Genomic DNA, 16,804 nt, shown 5'->3' with positions numbered 1-16,804 from the left:
AAAAAAAAAAAAAAAAAAAAAACTGACATGAATATGATTAGAAAAATTTAATATTATTGGTTCTTCCAACTTCATCTATAGAGTCAACGGAATCTCCATCAAAATATCAGGAAGTTTTTTGTAGATATCAATAAACTGGTTCTAAAGTTTATGTAGAAAGGCAAAATACCTACAATAGTCAACACAACATAGGAGAAAATATTGGAGAAAAACAAAGTTGTTGGATGGATTAACTTTAAGACTCGATATAAAGCTATAGTAATAAAGACTGTGATGTTGTCAAAAGAATAGACAAGGGATCAATGCAACAGAATAGACAGCCTAGAAATAAGCCCACATAAATATAGTCAACAGATCTTTGACAAAAGAGTAAAGGCAATACACTGGAGAAAAGATGGTCACTACAACAAATAGTGCTAGAACAACTGGACTGCTACACACAAAAGTAGGAACCTAGGCACCAACATTAAGCCTTTCACAAAAATTGATTCAAAATGGATCATAGATGTATAGATGTAAAACAAAATTATAAACCTTCTGGGAAAAAAACAGGAGAAACTCTGGACGACTTTGGGTCTGGCAATGACTGTGTAGGTGACTTTTAGACACAGATTCATGATCCATGAAAGAAAGAATTGATAAACTGGATTCATTAAAATAAAAAAACTTCTGGTTTGTGAGAGACACTATCAAAAGAATGAAAAGACAAGCCACAAACTAGAAGAAAATATTTGCAAAACAGACATCTGATAAGTGACTATTATCCAAAATGTGCACAGAACTCTTAAAACTCAACAGCAAGGAAACAAGGAAACAATCTGATTAAAAAATGGGCCACAGGCCTTAATAGATTCCTCACCAAAGAAGATATACAGACAGCTCAATAAGCATATGTAAAGATTCTCCACACCATATATCATCAGAAAAATACAAATTAAAACAACAGCGAGATACGACATACCTATTAGAATGGATGAAGTCCAGAACACTCAGAACCCCAAATGCTGGGGTTGGGCAAAGGCAGGGACTCTCACTTATTACTGGTGGGAACAGAAAATGCCACAGCCACTTTGAAAAACAGAAACAGTTTGATGATGGTTTCTTACAAACCTAAATATACTCTTTCCATATGATCCAGCCATCATGCTCCTTGGCTTATAGGCAAAGCAGTTAAAAAGTTATGTTCACACAAAAACCTGCACACAGATGTTTATAGCAGCTTTATTCATAATTGCCATAAGCTGGGAGTAACTAATATGTCCTTCAGTAGGTAGAAGCATGACCAAGGTGGATAAATAAACTGACATATCTATACAATGGGATATTGTTCAGCACTGAATGGAAATGAGCTATAAGCCATGACAAGACCTGGAGGAAGTGTAAATGTAGATTCTAAGTGAAAGAAGCCAGTCTGAGCAGACTCCTTACTGTATGAGTCCAACCATGACAACCTGGAAAAGGTAAAACTATGGAGACAGTAAAAAGATGAGTGGTTTCCAGGGCTTAGGGGAGGATGGGAAGAACAAGTGGAGCACAGAGGGTTTTCCCAGCAGTGAAACTACTTTGTGATACTATAATGATGGGTATGTGCTGTTATACTTTGTCCAAACCCACAGCACATACAACACTAAGAGTGAACCCTCATGTAAAGTATGGACTTTAGTTGATAAGGATGTGTCAAGGTAGGTTCATCCACTGTACTGAATGTTAATATGGGGGAGACCATGCATGTGGGGGAAGGGAGTATATGAGATATCTCTGTACTTTCACCTTAATTTTGTAGAGAACCTAAAACTTCTCTAAAAAAATAAAGTCTTTAAATAAAACATTTTTTTCCACAGGGAGAACCCAATAAACCATTAACCCCATTGGCTTGAGATGAATAAATTTATTGGACTGAATTCAGCGAACATCTATTTGGGGACCTAAGATTCACAAAGCTCTGTTTTGGGTGCTGAGAGGCATTTAGATGAATAAGGTACCTTACCCTTACACACACGCCACTAACTGCAACACAAGTCCTAGCAGTGACATGGAGGGAACAGTCCTGAAAGGGAGCTCAACAGAGCAAGTGACATTTAGGTGGGCTTTGAGGAATAAGAAAGAATAAGCAGAAATTCTGTAGGCGGAAGGGATGATGCAGGGAGGGCAGAAAGAAAGATTTCATACAAATGGAAGAGCAAGGGGGAGATGGGAAGAGACTCTGTGGTGTATCAAGGGGATTACTAATATGCCAGGGTCATTGGAGCAAAGGCTACATGGGCTGGAGGGGAAAGGTCAAGGGCAGAAAATGGTTGCTCACAGCAGGCATTACTAGCCTAAGGAATTTGTTCCTTACAACAAGATTGAACTCAGTGGAGGTTTCTGAGCAACAGTGACGGCCGTTGTTCTGGCATAGCAGCTATGTTGGTACGTGTCATTGTGATTCATGGGAAAAGTGCTGTAGGAATAGACTGGACAAGGGAAGGACTGAGAGTATGAGAATCACTACTACAACTGTTCAGGTGCGAGATGGTGCAAGCTTGAGGGAAGAGGTACTGAAGTAATAGGAGATGCATTTCATTGCCTTTCGTTCGCTCTGCCAGGTTACCCCCATCTTTTTCCCTCCTGCCTTCCATTTCTCAGCATTGTGCAGACTGCATCAAATGGGCTCTCTTGCCCTTTGGCTTCTTGTTGGGTTTGGCATGTGGGTGGCACCGACAGAAGGGTGACATAGGAGGAAAGAGGGAGTGGGGTGTTCATCCCATAGTTCTCTTCCTGCCAGGTCACAGTTTGGTTGCTAGACCCAAGCTTGTGTGACAAACAGCCTCTTTATGAAACTCTCCTCCATCACCCCCATCTGAGTATGCCATCTGTCCCTTGCTGAGCCCTTGACCTGGACAGTGGGGATAAAAGGTGGGGGACAGAGATTATGGATCAGGAGGTAGGACTGAGAGGTCTTGATAGGCAACTGGCCGTGATGGGTTCCAAGAAAGCAGTGCTCACGGACCACACGAAGCTCTTCTTGGCTTGGGCTGCTGGAGGATGGGGATGTGATGGGAAGGAAGACCATGGATTCAGTTTGAACACGCTGGGTTACACGTGTCTGTGGGCAACTGTGGGGAGATGCCCAAATGTGTATCTAGAGTTCAAGAGAGAGGTCAGAACTGGAGTTATTGAGATGAGAATCTTTTGAATCATATGTGGTAGTTGAGGTTACAGAAACCAAAGAGCTCTCTGAGGAAGAGAGAGTGAAAAAAAGGATTGAAGACTAAATGTCTGCAGGGCTGAGCAGTGAAAGACAGCCTGGTCTGAGAGATACTCATGTAGACTGGGGACAAAGCTAATGTCATCACAGGCAAGAACATGCCTCTCAAGGTCTGGGAGGCCCATCTGGGGAGACAGTGCTGGAGATAGGGGGCTCTGCTTAGTGTTAGCCCAGAGATAGCCAAGTAGGGGGTCTCCTGGGCAGTTCGGGGAGGGTGAAAGAGGGCAATGGACCCAGTGAAGGAGACCACCAGGTACCCAGGGACAGACATGGGTGCAGAAGTCCAACTTAATTTATTTCATAGGCCTGGTGTTTTGAGTCTTTACTGCTTTGGTTATTTAAATGAAAAAACAAAGTCCTTACTATTTCAAGGTACTACAGCTTTAAATGTGATCTCATTGTATTTGGAGGGAAAAGCAGGAAATTCGGCAAAGGGAATAAATGACAATGGGAAATAGACTCATTCATATGGAAAAACTCTAAAAGGAGCACAATGCCCCGCTGTGTTATAAATGAACAAGGAGGCCAAAGCCGGCAAGTGTAATAATGACTTGGGCTGACATTTGGAATTACCCCCCTCTTTGCAGTGTAAATGGCAGAAAGTACCACTTCTGAATTTTCCAGCTAACCACAGAGAAGGGAGAGGGTGCACAGTTCCCCCGAAGCTGGGATTCTTAACCTTTGTGGGTAGTCACTGATTCTCACTGAGGAACTGAAGAACATTTCTTTCCTCAGAAAAATAAAAGCGAACATGCTTACATGGCACGCAGGCAATGCTGCACACAGTGGAGGGGCGTTAGAAGGCACCAGTCTCGTTAATCTTTTTACCTCCAATATGAGACACACAGTAGATGCTCAAGAAATACTTATTAAGTGGTTGAGGAAGTAAATGAGTGAGGTGTAATGTTTGTACAATCACAGTCAAAATGCAAATATCTCCAGTCCTAGGGAAGGTATTAGCACCCATTGATAGAAATTCCTTTATCCTGGTGGTTCTCAACCCTGGCTGCACATTATAATTTTCCTTGGGAAAGGAGGAAACTTTAAAAAATATTGATGAGCTTGCCTCCACTTCAGAACAACTGAATGAGAATTGGGGTCCGGGTAATAGTATTGTTTAAAGGCTTTTCAGATCATTCCATCGTGCAGGCAGGTCAGAAATCAATGTAGTGGGTTAAAAGTTATATCATTTAATAGAGAGAGAATATGAAGGCATGGGTATGAAAAGTTTTCAGGTAAGAAATCAGGAACCATAGTAAAAACGATCCTCCCCTCCATTTCACAGTACATGACGTATCACTGTCAGGTTCATGGTCTCATCCACACCCCTAATGCACTTAGCAGTTAGCCACACACGTGTTGGTGACTTGCTTCAGATCAAACCCAGGTCTATCAATGCAAACTCAAATCTTCTGAGCTAAGTATGTGGTCCTCGTGATTTTGCCAAACTGACTCATGGAGGATAAGAAGAGGGGTTTCTATTTCAAAAGTGCCCACCTCAGGAGGTCTAGAGAAGGGTCTGGGAACCTGTCATTTTGCAAATGCAGCTGGTGATGCCATTGCAAGGTCAGGGTCTAGGGCAGCAGCTCTAAACTGGGGCTGGGGTAAAGTAGGAGGGACCAGCAGAGGTATGCCAGTGGGGTATGCCGGTGGGATATACCTGGGGAGAGTCTGAAAATGAGCATATGTCCCAGATCTAGGGAACAGCACCCAGGGGTGTTGAGGGTAAATATACAGGAAGTGCTTAATTCTGATGCAACATTCAACTCAGCTAAGAACCAGCACATGGATGCGTTGTGGGAGCCCAGACTGGTTCCTCCAGGGCCACTGCGGCAATAGTGACGCCTGGCTATCCAGAGGCCGGCCCCTGGGGGATGGGCCCTGGGCAGAGACTGGCAGTGAGGGGGTAGGGCGGGTAATTAGGTACTGAAAGTATGCAGGAGAGTGCTAAGGGCGGTGGAGATGACAAAAACAAGCTTTGCTCACTTGGCAGTTTTGTCCAGGGCTGGCCCTGCTGCAGAGTAACGGAAGCCAAGGTTGGAGGGACACGAACAGCAGTTTCCAGATCACTTTTGTTTTCCCCTTACATCAGGCACATGTGTCAACCCTGAAAGTCCCAGGTGCCCACCTCTGCTGTGCTTGACACATGAAAATGCTGAGTGAAACCATGGCCAGGGCAGCTGAAACCATTCTCACAGGAGGGTCCTGGCAGCATCTCACAAAGGGGCCCTCGTGAGCTGACAGAAATCAGCCATGGGGATCTGTGCTCGGGCATCACAGACAGAGGGGCTAGCACGCGTGTGGCAAGGAGGCCCTCTCTGCTGTCTTTGAAGGAAGGAGCAGATGACTTTCAGCTAATCATTCCCCTGGAAGGTGGAAAGCCCTCGGCACATGCCAGCTATTAGCTCTTTCTCCTCGGCTTTACCCTCTTTGGGCAGTAGATTCTGTGGGCCTGTTGTGATTTCGTTGGTTGTGTACACTGTTACAGACCCCCTATGTGACAGTGACACGGGGCTATGAGCCATTGTTTTCACTGTCCAGCATAGAATTCAGGATTACCTGGAATGAACGGGCTGGGGGGATTGGAAGGAAGAAGAGAGTCAGAGTGATCGTTCAATGACAGGTAGGGATTATTCTGAAGTTTACGCTGCGATGCAGTAAGCCAGTAGCGAATGTCGGGAGAGCAAGAGGGCGTGTGTGTGTGTGTGTGTGTGTGTGTGTGTGTGTATCAGAGGGAGAGAGAGAGCTGGAGGGAGGGAGGTGGGGAGGGAGGCGTAGCCAAGGCAGGCTCCCCGTGATAGTCTATGACTACTTTCCCTCTGCATCTTCTCCACAAGGGACGGCGCCAACACCTGCATCTTTCAAATTTGACACACTGAGGAAATCGTTAACATTGCTTTCCGCTCTGTAAGCTCAAGCCCAGTCACCAGCCAGTTTCTCACCTGCACTGCCCAATGCAGAGCCGTTTTAAAGTCTTTATCCACAAGGGTGGGGTCTGCACCCTTCTTCAACAGCATTTGTGTGTGTTGAGGCTGGTTGTGGAAAGCCGCCCAGTGGAGTGGGGTCATTCCCTGTGAAACGACAATCAGAGGGGCAGAGGTGAGCTCTGGCTGTCAGGAAGGAAAGTGGAGCTCACACTTTCCCCCAGGCCTGGGGGCCGTCCCCAGATGCCTTGGTGGCTGCCCGCTAGTTCACCCATTTGTTAATCCACCTGTTCAACAGATATTTATTGAGGTTCTGCTTTGCACCAGGTGAACAGGTCGTGAGAATACCAAAGTGAATGAGATAAACAAGATCTACCCACATGAACACTGCGTTGTGGTAAAGGAAGACAGACAAGAAAGGCACATGAAAAAGCCAAGTGACTTTCCAGGTTGATAAATGCTGTGAAAACACACACAGGATGCTGTGAGGGAGGAAACTAAGGCCTCTGTGAGAAGAGGTGGGGAAGGGGACAGCTGGCACCAAGCCTCAGAGGCGGAGAGTGTGTCAAAGGAAGGCCCTGTGAAGGTGTCGCACCAGAATGCAGTCCCCACCGCAGGGACTGGGATGTCCTCTGTCCAACTGCTATTTCAAGTGCCTAGAACGGGGGCTGGAGAAATAGCTGTTGAGCAAATGAATGGTTGAGGCAGGAGAGGAGAGAGATGTGAGACGCATTGGAGAGGTGGAAGGGGCTGCTCTGGGGAGGGTAGGGTGGGCGATACCGACCCTGCATGAGGCATTTGGAATTTATTCTAAATTCAGTGGAGAGACAGTGAAGGATTTGAAGCAGGCGATGGCATGATCAGAAGAAGTTACTGTTTAGAAGTTACTCTGCAGCAGAGTGGAGGACAGAGTGGGAGGAGTCAATATGGTGAATTCCAGCTGTCAGAGTTCAAGGTCATATGGTTTAGGTATAATCTAATGGCAAATGAGCTTCTGCTGAGAAATGGTAGCCAGAAAGAATCGGTATGATCTGGGAGTACAGACTATGAAAGGACTGTCTCTCTACTCCTTGCCCACTCATCTCAATTACGTGAGCTGTATCTAAAATGAATTGAGATAAAGATGCCTAGTAAAGGGGGTGGTGGGTGTGGGCAGCTTTGAAGCTTCTCTGAAGTCATCCCTAAAGATAACATGAAGATAGGAGACACCACCTTGTCCTCCTCGGCTCCTTCCAGGATGCACTGAGTGGACGAAATGGGCCTCAGTCTAGTCAGAAGGTCATAATGGCCCAGTGCTAAAACAGCAGAACAGACTGTAACAAACTGGCTGACATACAGAGCTGGTCAACATAAGGATCTAGGCCTACAGTACTGATACGGACATGCACCTGTCTGATCTATGAAAATTAGGTCAACATAGGAGGTGGTCAAAGTGGGAGGGCTGTCAACTATAGAGGGTCTACTGTATCTATTGGTCCTGAGATCTTTGTGAGTTCTTATATGTATTATCTCACTTAATCCTCCAAACAACCTTCTGGAGTAAGTACTATGGTGAAATCTATTTCATTTGCACCCAACTCTGTTCCTACTTCCTCCAGGGCACACAGTCAGCCTAACTCCCCAGTCTCCCTGCAGATAGGGACAGCCACAAGGCTGAATCCTGACCATTTGGAATGTGGACAGAAGATATGGAAACCCCTTTCCAGGCCTGGCCTAGGAAACATGGTCTCCATACCTTCTTTCTTTCTTCAGATGACAACTGAATGCAGAGGAGGACAAGGCTTTAAAACATGCTAGAACCATGTGATGGAAAAGCCTGGGTCCCTGATTGATGTGAGAGAACAGGTCCACCCTGCCAGCCAGCACTGGGCCATGATGTAAGCAAGAACTAAGCTTTCATTGTGCAGGCCGCTGAGATCCTGAGTTGTTTGCTATAGCAGGAGTCAGCTCTGGGAGGTGGGACAGTCCTTTTCATTGTATAGAAGAGGAAGCTGAGCTTCAGAGGAATTTCCGAGTCTTCGGGAGAGTACAGAACTGAATCTAGGGTTTGAGGTTTGTGGGGCACTGGGATTAGCATGTTAAATTCCCTTAACCAGCTCCATATTTTAAATCCTTAAATTATGGTCTGCATTTACGTTTCAAGTGTCATGTAATAGGGGAGCCTCCAGAGATACTCTTGAAAGTATTTCAAGAAATTGGTTTCATACGGGAAAAATGCTGGTCCAAAAGCAGAGGAGCTTTTTATTCTCATTCCAATAGCTGAATATTTACTTGGAATTCAAAATAGCTCAGTGTCTATAAATGAACTCTCTTCATTTTTAATTGGGCCCACTGGGTTCAGAAATTTGAACATAAGAGGCTGGGCATGATGGTTCATGCCTGTAGTCCCAGCTACTCAGAAGGCTCCAGGAGGAGGGCTGCTTAAACTCAGGAGTTTGAGGTTAAAGTCAGCTATGATTGTGCCACTGTGATTTAGTGATGTGAGAATTCAGTGTGAAAATGTGGTTGTGAATTAAACTATAGCTGTGCGATGTTAGTTCTTGTCTCCTAAACACAATTGCTAGGCTTTATGAGTTATTCTCTTATCTGGGCATGGTGGCTCACGACTGTAATCCTAGCACTCTGGGAGGTTGAGACAGGAGAGACACTGTCTCTACTAAAAACAGAAAAATTAGCCAGGCATTTTGGCAGGCAGCTATAGTCTCAGTTACTTGGGAAACTGAAGCAGGAGGATCACTTGAACCCAGGAGTTTGAGGTTTACTGTACACTCTAGCCTGGGGCAACAGAATGAGAATGTCTCAAAACCAACAAAAAGGATCCCTCAAAACAAAACAACAGGCTCGGTGCCTGTGGCTCAAGTGGCTAAGGTGCTAGCCACATACACCTAAGGTGGCGAGTTTGAATCTAGCCCGGGCCCGCCAAACAACAATAATGGTTGCAACCAAAAAAAAAATAGCCAGGTATTGTGGTGGGCGCCTGTGGTCCCAGCTACTTGGGAGGCTGAGGCAGGAGACTCGCTTGAGCCCTGGAGTTGGAGATTGCTGTGAGCAGTGAAGCAATGGCCTTCTATCCAGGGGGACAGCTTGAGGCTCTGTCTCAAAAACAAAAAAACAAAACAACAACAAAGATGAGTTATCTCTTAAAACAATATCCCCCTTCCCACACTGAAAATCCAACTCTTGCATATTTTGGTAAAGGAGTGGGGTGGGAGGAACATTAGTTTTCATACACCTACTTGGTGCCAGGAGCATTCCATACATCTCATTGAATCTGTGCAATGATCCCCTGGGGTTGGTATTTTTAGGCCCATTTTATAGGCGAGGAAACTGAAACACAAACAGGTTAAGTAACGTGCCTAAGGCCATTGACTGAGCACGGGGTAGAGCTGGGATTCAAATCCAGGTTTCTCTGAGGCTGGAGAAAAAGATGCTCTTTTCACATACCATGCTGGTAAACGTTCATTGTTGAAATGAGCTCAGATGCTAAAAATTCTTCTCTTTTGTGATTTTACCTGTTCTTAAGGTAATCTCACTTTTTAAAAAACTAGTTGTTCTCACTAGTGTTAAGGGTTGCCACTCTGCAGGGTCCGGCAGAGTAACAACCTTTAGGACCTGAGTGTGAGATTGATATGTTACAAAATTACCCACTTATTCTTTTATAATAAAAGATTGATACGGTTTACCAGCTCAGGAAAAAGAGGGGTTATCTGTGCATGTAAGTCTGTAACATAACGATGTCACACTTGAGCTCAAAAAGGCATTACTTCTGCCAGACCCTGAATATTATTTGCTTCATTTGACGTTGCCTCTAGTCTACTCTTAAAAGTGCAACTGGAAAATACTATTAACATTTTTGTAAGATATAAAATATACAGTATATTCATCCTCCCCCCCAGTCTACTCCAACCCTGAAATTTGAGAATGCCCTTAGAAATAACTGGCAAGCCTCTGAGTAGCCCCAAATAAAGATTTCAATTATAGCAGAACCTCTGAAAGTTGACCTCCCAAGGGACTATAACTAACTGGTCAACATGCAGAGGTGATCAGTGAGGAACTAGACGTACTGTACTGATACATACATGTGGTGCATGTCTAGTCTAAGAAAATTAGGTCAACTTAAGGAGGTGGTCAAATGTGGAGGTTCTACTGAACTGTATTGTTAGACTTTTATAATATAAATGGGTGTGAACATCCAGTCAAGTTAAAACAGATTTCCTCTTGGTTTTTTTTCAGCTAGGCTAAAGAGAAATAAAAATAAATCTTCTTAGAGCTAATAACATGAAAACCAAAACTTTCAAAATCAGCTCAAGGGCAGTGGTTGGTATTGCATAATACCTCTTTTTAAGGAACATTTTCCTACAAGTGCTTCCTTCTCCTTTCTTCAGCTTCTGTTGAACCTGGACACATTGTAGTTGGGTTATGTTAAGATTCTGATGACCGCGTATGGGGCAGACCTCAGGCTTGGCAATAGGCTGTGCTCCGCAGAAAGGCAGATGCTGCAGCATGCTTACACGGTGTATTTAAGAAATGCTGACTGGGAGAACTAATTAGTGAATTGCAGCTCATCCAAGATCCCTTGGACTCATGGGGAATACCAACTCAGAGTCTGTTGGATGCAAGACATCCATCTGCCTCCAAACTGTGAAGACCTTCCTTTCCTACCAGCTATTTACTCCTTGGATTTCACTGAGGGCTCACTTGAGCCTTCCAAGCATCCGGGAACTGAAAATGTAGGAGTTGCTAGCAGACAAGTTGCAACAAACACCCAGATGGCCCTGGTGATAATGGAATTCCACTCTTGAAAAACAAAAAGTTTTGGTTCAAAGAGTGAAGAGTAACTTTCTAAACAAGATTCTCTCTCTAAGAAAACAAAAGAACCCCAAAACAACAACAACAGCAGCAGTAACAACAAAAAGAGTAATATGCTGAACATTCAGTTAAGAAGATACATTCTCCAGAATATTTTGAAGGGAAATGTCTGTTTTGGTTGACTTAGGATCCATTTTCAGGTCACTAATAGGCCAAAATGCATGTTCTCACTGTCAGGGACGCAGTAGGCTTGCTTCAGAACAGTGCTCTGGTGCAGATGAGTAATCTTGCACCCTGAACTCTGCCACCGTAGTTTCAGTTAAGGGCTTGCGAGTCCTACCAGCTTCTCAGAACCTTGTTCTTTCTTTTTTTTCATCAAAACCACTGTAACTTTTTGTGTTTTTGAATCAGAAATCTGATTTAGTGCTTAGCAGGTTTCATGTTTCAGAACTGCACTTTTAGATGGCCGTAGGTGACGCTGAAGGGACTGAGAGACAAACGTTGATATGGCTGGGTGCAAGGTGCACCCCTTGTTCTTGGGGCATGGGTGGGGCAGAGACAGGGGTACCGCAGGTGGCTCAGAGTCAGCAAAACAATTCTAGATCCTTTGAAGGATCTAGAGTTTCACAAAAGTCCACTTTAGCTCTGGTTGACATTTTGAAATTCACATACTATTAATCCCCCAATCACATATGACTATGCCCCACGAAAGTTATATAGGTCTTCCTTAGACAAAAAATTGAATAAATGATGAACTTTAAAAGTATTTCTAATTTTTAAAACTAGATGGTTATAAGTCCAATAATGAAAGCCATTTTCTTTTACTTATATTTGAAAAAATCCTACAGATCAGAAAGCTTAGTAAATTAATTAATTGTCCTTACTTTGGAGTTTCCTAATCCAGATCAATAAACACCTAACATCACAATAGCTAAAGTTTATAAGTGAAGATCAAAACTAATTTGCAATTGGATTTTAGAACACTGGGAATGGCTGCTAATAATGACATTTTTAAAAAATCTCTCACTTTCTTCCTCTGGTAATTTTAAGGATAATATGTCTGACATAAAAAAAAGACATAAGAATGAAGATTTTCATAATTTAAAGGGGACAGGAAAAATAATAAAATGCAGGTGAACTTAGGTCATGGAAATCTAGGAGCAAATTCTAAGAAGAACAAACTTACTTTAAAAAGCATCTTTAGCATAAAGGCCTAAGTTTTGGGGTTTTTTTTTTCAATAAAGCAAAACATTTACATTCTCTTGCACTAAACAGTGAACCCTATTACAGCAAGGATAAAGCCTACATGAGACATAGTAAGTATTTAACAAATATTTGTTAAATGAATAAAATAACTATTTTTCTGTTGCAAGTAGATCACAGGAAGCTATATATAATTATTCCACTTATTTCTTAAAACAATGAGTTTTTGGAAGGTCTGTTTTTTGTTTGTTTGTTTGTTTGTTTGTTTTAAGAATTACTGCTAGGGTAGGGATTCTGTCCATGGATAGAAAAAAGGATTTGTGTGAGCTTGCATCAGAAAAATATTTTCATCTTTATTTTTACTAACTTCTAATTGAAATTTGGCATCTTTTTCAGTTATGAATACAGTCAAATATGTTGTTCATGGTATTGTTAACAGTACCTGTGACTTTGTCAGCAATATAAATTATAGATACTTTCCTACACATTAGTTATTAGTTATCTCAAAATTTACATGCATTATTTACATGGATCACTAGTTCAATACTGTAGTAGTTAGTGGTCCCATAATGCATTAATAAAAAGCTTGTATGTTACTATTACAAAGTTGTTCTTTAAAATATTTTGATACAGCAGGGCATGGTGGCTAACCCCTATAATTCTAGCACTTTGGGAGGCTGAGGTGGACAGATTGCTTGAGCTCAGGAGTTAGAGACCAGCCTGAGCAAGAGTGAGACCTCATCTCTACTAAAAATAGAAAAACTAGCAGGATGCTGTGGCGAGTGCCTATAGTCCCATCTGCTTGGGAGGCTGAGGCAAGAGGATGGCTTGAGCCCAAGAGTTTGAGGTTGCTAAGAGCTATGACACCACAGAACTCTAGCCTGAGGCAACAGAGTGAGATTCTGTCTCAAAATGAATAAATAAAAATTAAAAATAAATAAATAAAATAAAATACTTTGATAATTATATTTCAATGTAATTGATTTCTTTTCTAATCCTATATAGTAGAACCTCTGTAAGTTGACCATCCAAGGGACTATAAGGAACTGGTCAACATATGGAGGTGGTCAAGATAAGGGACTAGGTCTATAGTATGGATATGTACATGTGGTGTGTGTCCGGTCTATGAAAATTAGTTCCATTTAAGGAGGTGATCAGTGTAGGGATATGGTCAACTATCTATTTTATTTTATGTAGTTTCAGATATTTTCCTAGGAAGGGGTTCCTAGGCTTCGCCAACACATGAAAGTAATCTATATTAAAAAAAAAAAAAAAGAATAAGGACTCCTTCTCTAGAGTCTATAGGACATTTTTTGAAGTTTCTAAAAGATATAAAATTCATTTATTTTTTCATATGGAAACCTCTACTAGCATAAAAATCTTATATTCTGGGGAGTAGATTTTGGAAATAACAAAGTCGTGTGGCGTCAAGCCTGGAACATAAATTCAGTAGCTAAGTTGAATCAACTAAATGTAGGGAAAAAGAGTCATAAAATAAATTAACCCAATTTTTTCTTGAATTTAATCCCCTCTCTCTCTTTCTGTAATTTTTGGAGCCTCACTCTATGCAAATTACTGAGCTAGAATCTTAGGGATACAAAGATGAAACAGACATGGCTTGCCTCTAGAAATTTATGGGATGTGACCCTACTCCATTTTTTAAAGGTGTTTAGTTTTAAGATAAACATTCTGGTACATTTAAAATAATTCGCTTTTGCTGTTAAAAGATTTCTAGAGTCAGAGACGTTTCTCCTGATTTTGCCTTTATAGCACACAATAGCTGCTTATGGTAATATCTTAGGAATGTAATAAGTGGAATTGGTGTTAAGAATTAAGTCCAAAAGTTCACATCTGCTTTTGCAGCTTATTTCTCATAGTGCTGTTACAGTTGAAGTTTGGATTGTCAGGCTGTTCACAAAAATCTACTTACATAAGTATGTGTGTTCAAAATAGAATCAACAATAAATTCGAAATACCATGCATACCAGTGCTTCTCTGGAAAAATTCACTCAAAGTTCTCAGATGCTGTTAGCTCACAGCCCCTCTTAGTGGGGTGTGCTTCCTGTCAAAGCTAAATGGGAGCAGGAGAGGTTAGAATGCAGTTGTGCAGCAACTTCTTAACTCCCTGTAGCTGCAGTAGACAAGCCTCTTTGTCAATGAATCCCCCAGGTCCTGATTTGAAGAACAAAAGCAGAAAGGACAATCTGACCCCATCTCACTTTCCCACAGCGTTAAACTCTGTAGGGCCAGTGACTTCTAAACAAGTCACTTTATAATTAAGCTGTGTGGTTAATGAAACAGGAAAAAGGAACAGATCACTGCAACAGAACAAAGAGTTCAGAAATGCAACCACATATTTAAAAAATTTTGTAACTAGCTAAAAGATAACTTAGCATTATGTAATTCAGCTCTTTGGGGTAAGAAAGGTCTTAAAAAAAAGCATCAAAACCAAAAAGAAACAGACAAGAATGATCGTTTTCATTATATCCTATTTTCAAAGTTCTGTACAAGAAAAGGCACTATGAACAGTTCTAAAAGAAGCAACAGCCTGTGAAAAAATACAACCCAACAGCAAACAATTTATGTTCAAAATGTAAAATAAATTATGACTCAACAAGAAAATGACAAGTAATTCAATAGATCTGTGGACAAAGGATGTAAACGGGCCAGTTTACAAAAAAGATATATCTTTTTTATATCTTCTTACTGAAAGAAGATATAAACAAAGACTATTATATCTGTGAAACTCTGCTCAATCTCACTAATCAAGGAAGTTCAAATAGCATCAAGAAAATCCAGCAACAAGTGGAGAAAATAAAACACCACTTACAAAACTGGTGGAACTATAAATTGATACAGCCACTTGGGGAGAATGATTAGGCAGCGTGTATTAAAAATAAAAATACGACTTAACCATTCTCTAGAGAAATGTTTGTATAAAGTACTCAGCGAGGCTCGTACAAAAAATACTCTTTAGACGACCATTTATGGTGGTGGAAAATTAGAGACAACCAAAATATGTATCCACAGGGAAATGACTAAATAAATGAGGTATTTTCATAGTACAGAATACTGTGATGCCATTAAAAGGAATAAGTCAGGTCTATAGGTATCAAGAGTTCTACTATGTATTCTTGAATTAGAAAAACAAAGTAGCAGAACCTATCAAGTGATCCATTTTATGTAATAGTTGATAGTTCCTGTGAATATATATAAAAGATTGGGAAAGAGACGCATCAAACAGCTATTACCTGGGTGCAAAGGTAGCAGGGATAAAGCAATTAAGGACTTCCTAGCATTATTTGAAATACTTAAGTTTTTAAAAATCAAACATGTTCATGTGTTACTTAGACAAGTAGGAGCTAATAATTCAAAGAATTGTTTTCAGTCACTAAACTCAGATCAGGATGGCCTCTCCCTGGTGATATTCACCTCCCTGTCACAAAACAGGGTTACTTTTTGTTTTGCTGGAGCAGTTCTAGAATGACTTTAAAAACTGAATTTTTTCTTCCTTTCCTTTCTCCATTCCCTAGTTTCAGTTTTCAATTGAAGATATCTTTTAATGATGTTAGATTTCTACTAATTGATTCTTTAATCTTTAACTATTATTGTGATGATCTTGGAACTCCTTCAGTTCTTCCTGAAAAATGATTTCCTTAAAATAGAAGGGCTATGCCTCACTCTTTCCTCTAGGCACTAGGAAACCATAATGCTTCTAACTGGCACTAACACGCCCTTTCTCTCATTGCTTTGGCTTCGCCCTCTGCTTCCTGGTATTTAGCAGATGTAGGTGTGTATGTCTGTGTTTTACACATACAATGGCAATGGCGGCTGTGTGATGCTTGGAGCTCAATGAGAAATGACTTGAGAGAAGGAGAGAGAGGAGATTGCTTGTTCAAAAATGAAGCCGCCAAACAGGAACTCCACCAAAGCAACAGATGAAAAGGAAAACCCGGGCTGTGTCTTTCTGTTTCAGAATTGCCCTTATTTCTTAATGATAAGAGCTCTTTACCTGGTAAATTTACCAGGTTTGGCAATTAAATGAGAAAACTCATTTTAGAAATGTGTTACATACCTCATTGCTGAATATCACTGTGGTCGCCAAGTGCCCAAAGGGGGCGGCGCCTATGGCTCAGTGGGTAGGGCACTGGCCCCATATACTGAGGGTGGCTGGTTCAAACCCAGCCCTGGATAAACCACAACAAAAAAAATAGCTGGGTGTTGTGGCTGGTTGCCTGTAGTCCCAGCTACTTGGGAGACTGAGGCAGGAGAATCGCCTAAGCCCAGGAGTTGGAGGTTGCTGTGAGCTGTGACAGTACAGCACTCTACTGAGGGCCATAAAGTGAGACTCTGTCTCTAAATAAAAAACAAAACAAACAAAAAAACCCAATTGGCCAAGGGGTGTACTTTGAAGGTGACTGCAGTGATATTCAGCAATGAGGAAGTAGCACTTTTTCTGGGGTAAGTTTGGGAACTTAATTGTCCAATCTCCACATTCTCATTGGCTTACACTAGCAACAACACACACACACACATAAGTACAATATTTACCTTTTATATTTACATGTAATATATTGTTAAAAGGTAAAATTACAACAGATTTAGTTTTTTTTTTTTTTTT

The 16,804-nt window shown here is 41.6% G+C and overlaps 1 protein-coding gene across 1 annotated transcript in view; it reads right to left on the bottom strand.

Moving 5' to 3' along the window:
- ANKRD55 (ankyrin repeat domain 55) overlaps window positions 1-16,804 on the bottom strand; it is a 103,000-nt gene that overhangs the window by 28,491 nt on the left and 57,705 nt on the right. Inside the window, exon 6 of the mRNA XM_003782753.1 lies at window positions 6,190-6,318. Within this exon, the coding sequence (XP_003782801.1) occupies window positions 6,190-6,318 (129 nt within the window). The remainder of the gene's footprint in view (window positions 1-6,189; window positions 6,319-16,804) is intronic.

The sequence above is a fragment of the Otolemur garnettii genome, unplaced genomic scaffold, assembly GCF_000181295.1.
Source record: "Otolemur garnettii isolate 467f Iridium unplaced genomic scaffold, OtoGar3 scaffold00005, whole genome shotgun sequence".
NCBI classification, from domain to species: domain Eukaryota; kingdom Metazoa; phylum Chordata; class Mammalia; order Primates; family Galagidae; genus Otolemur; species Otolemur garnettii.
This window is presented reverse-complemented; position numbering and strand designations above follow the sequence as displayed.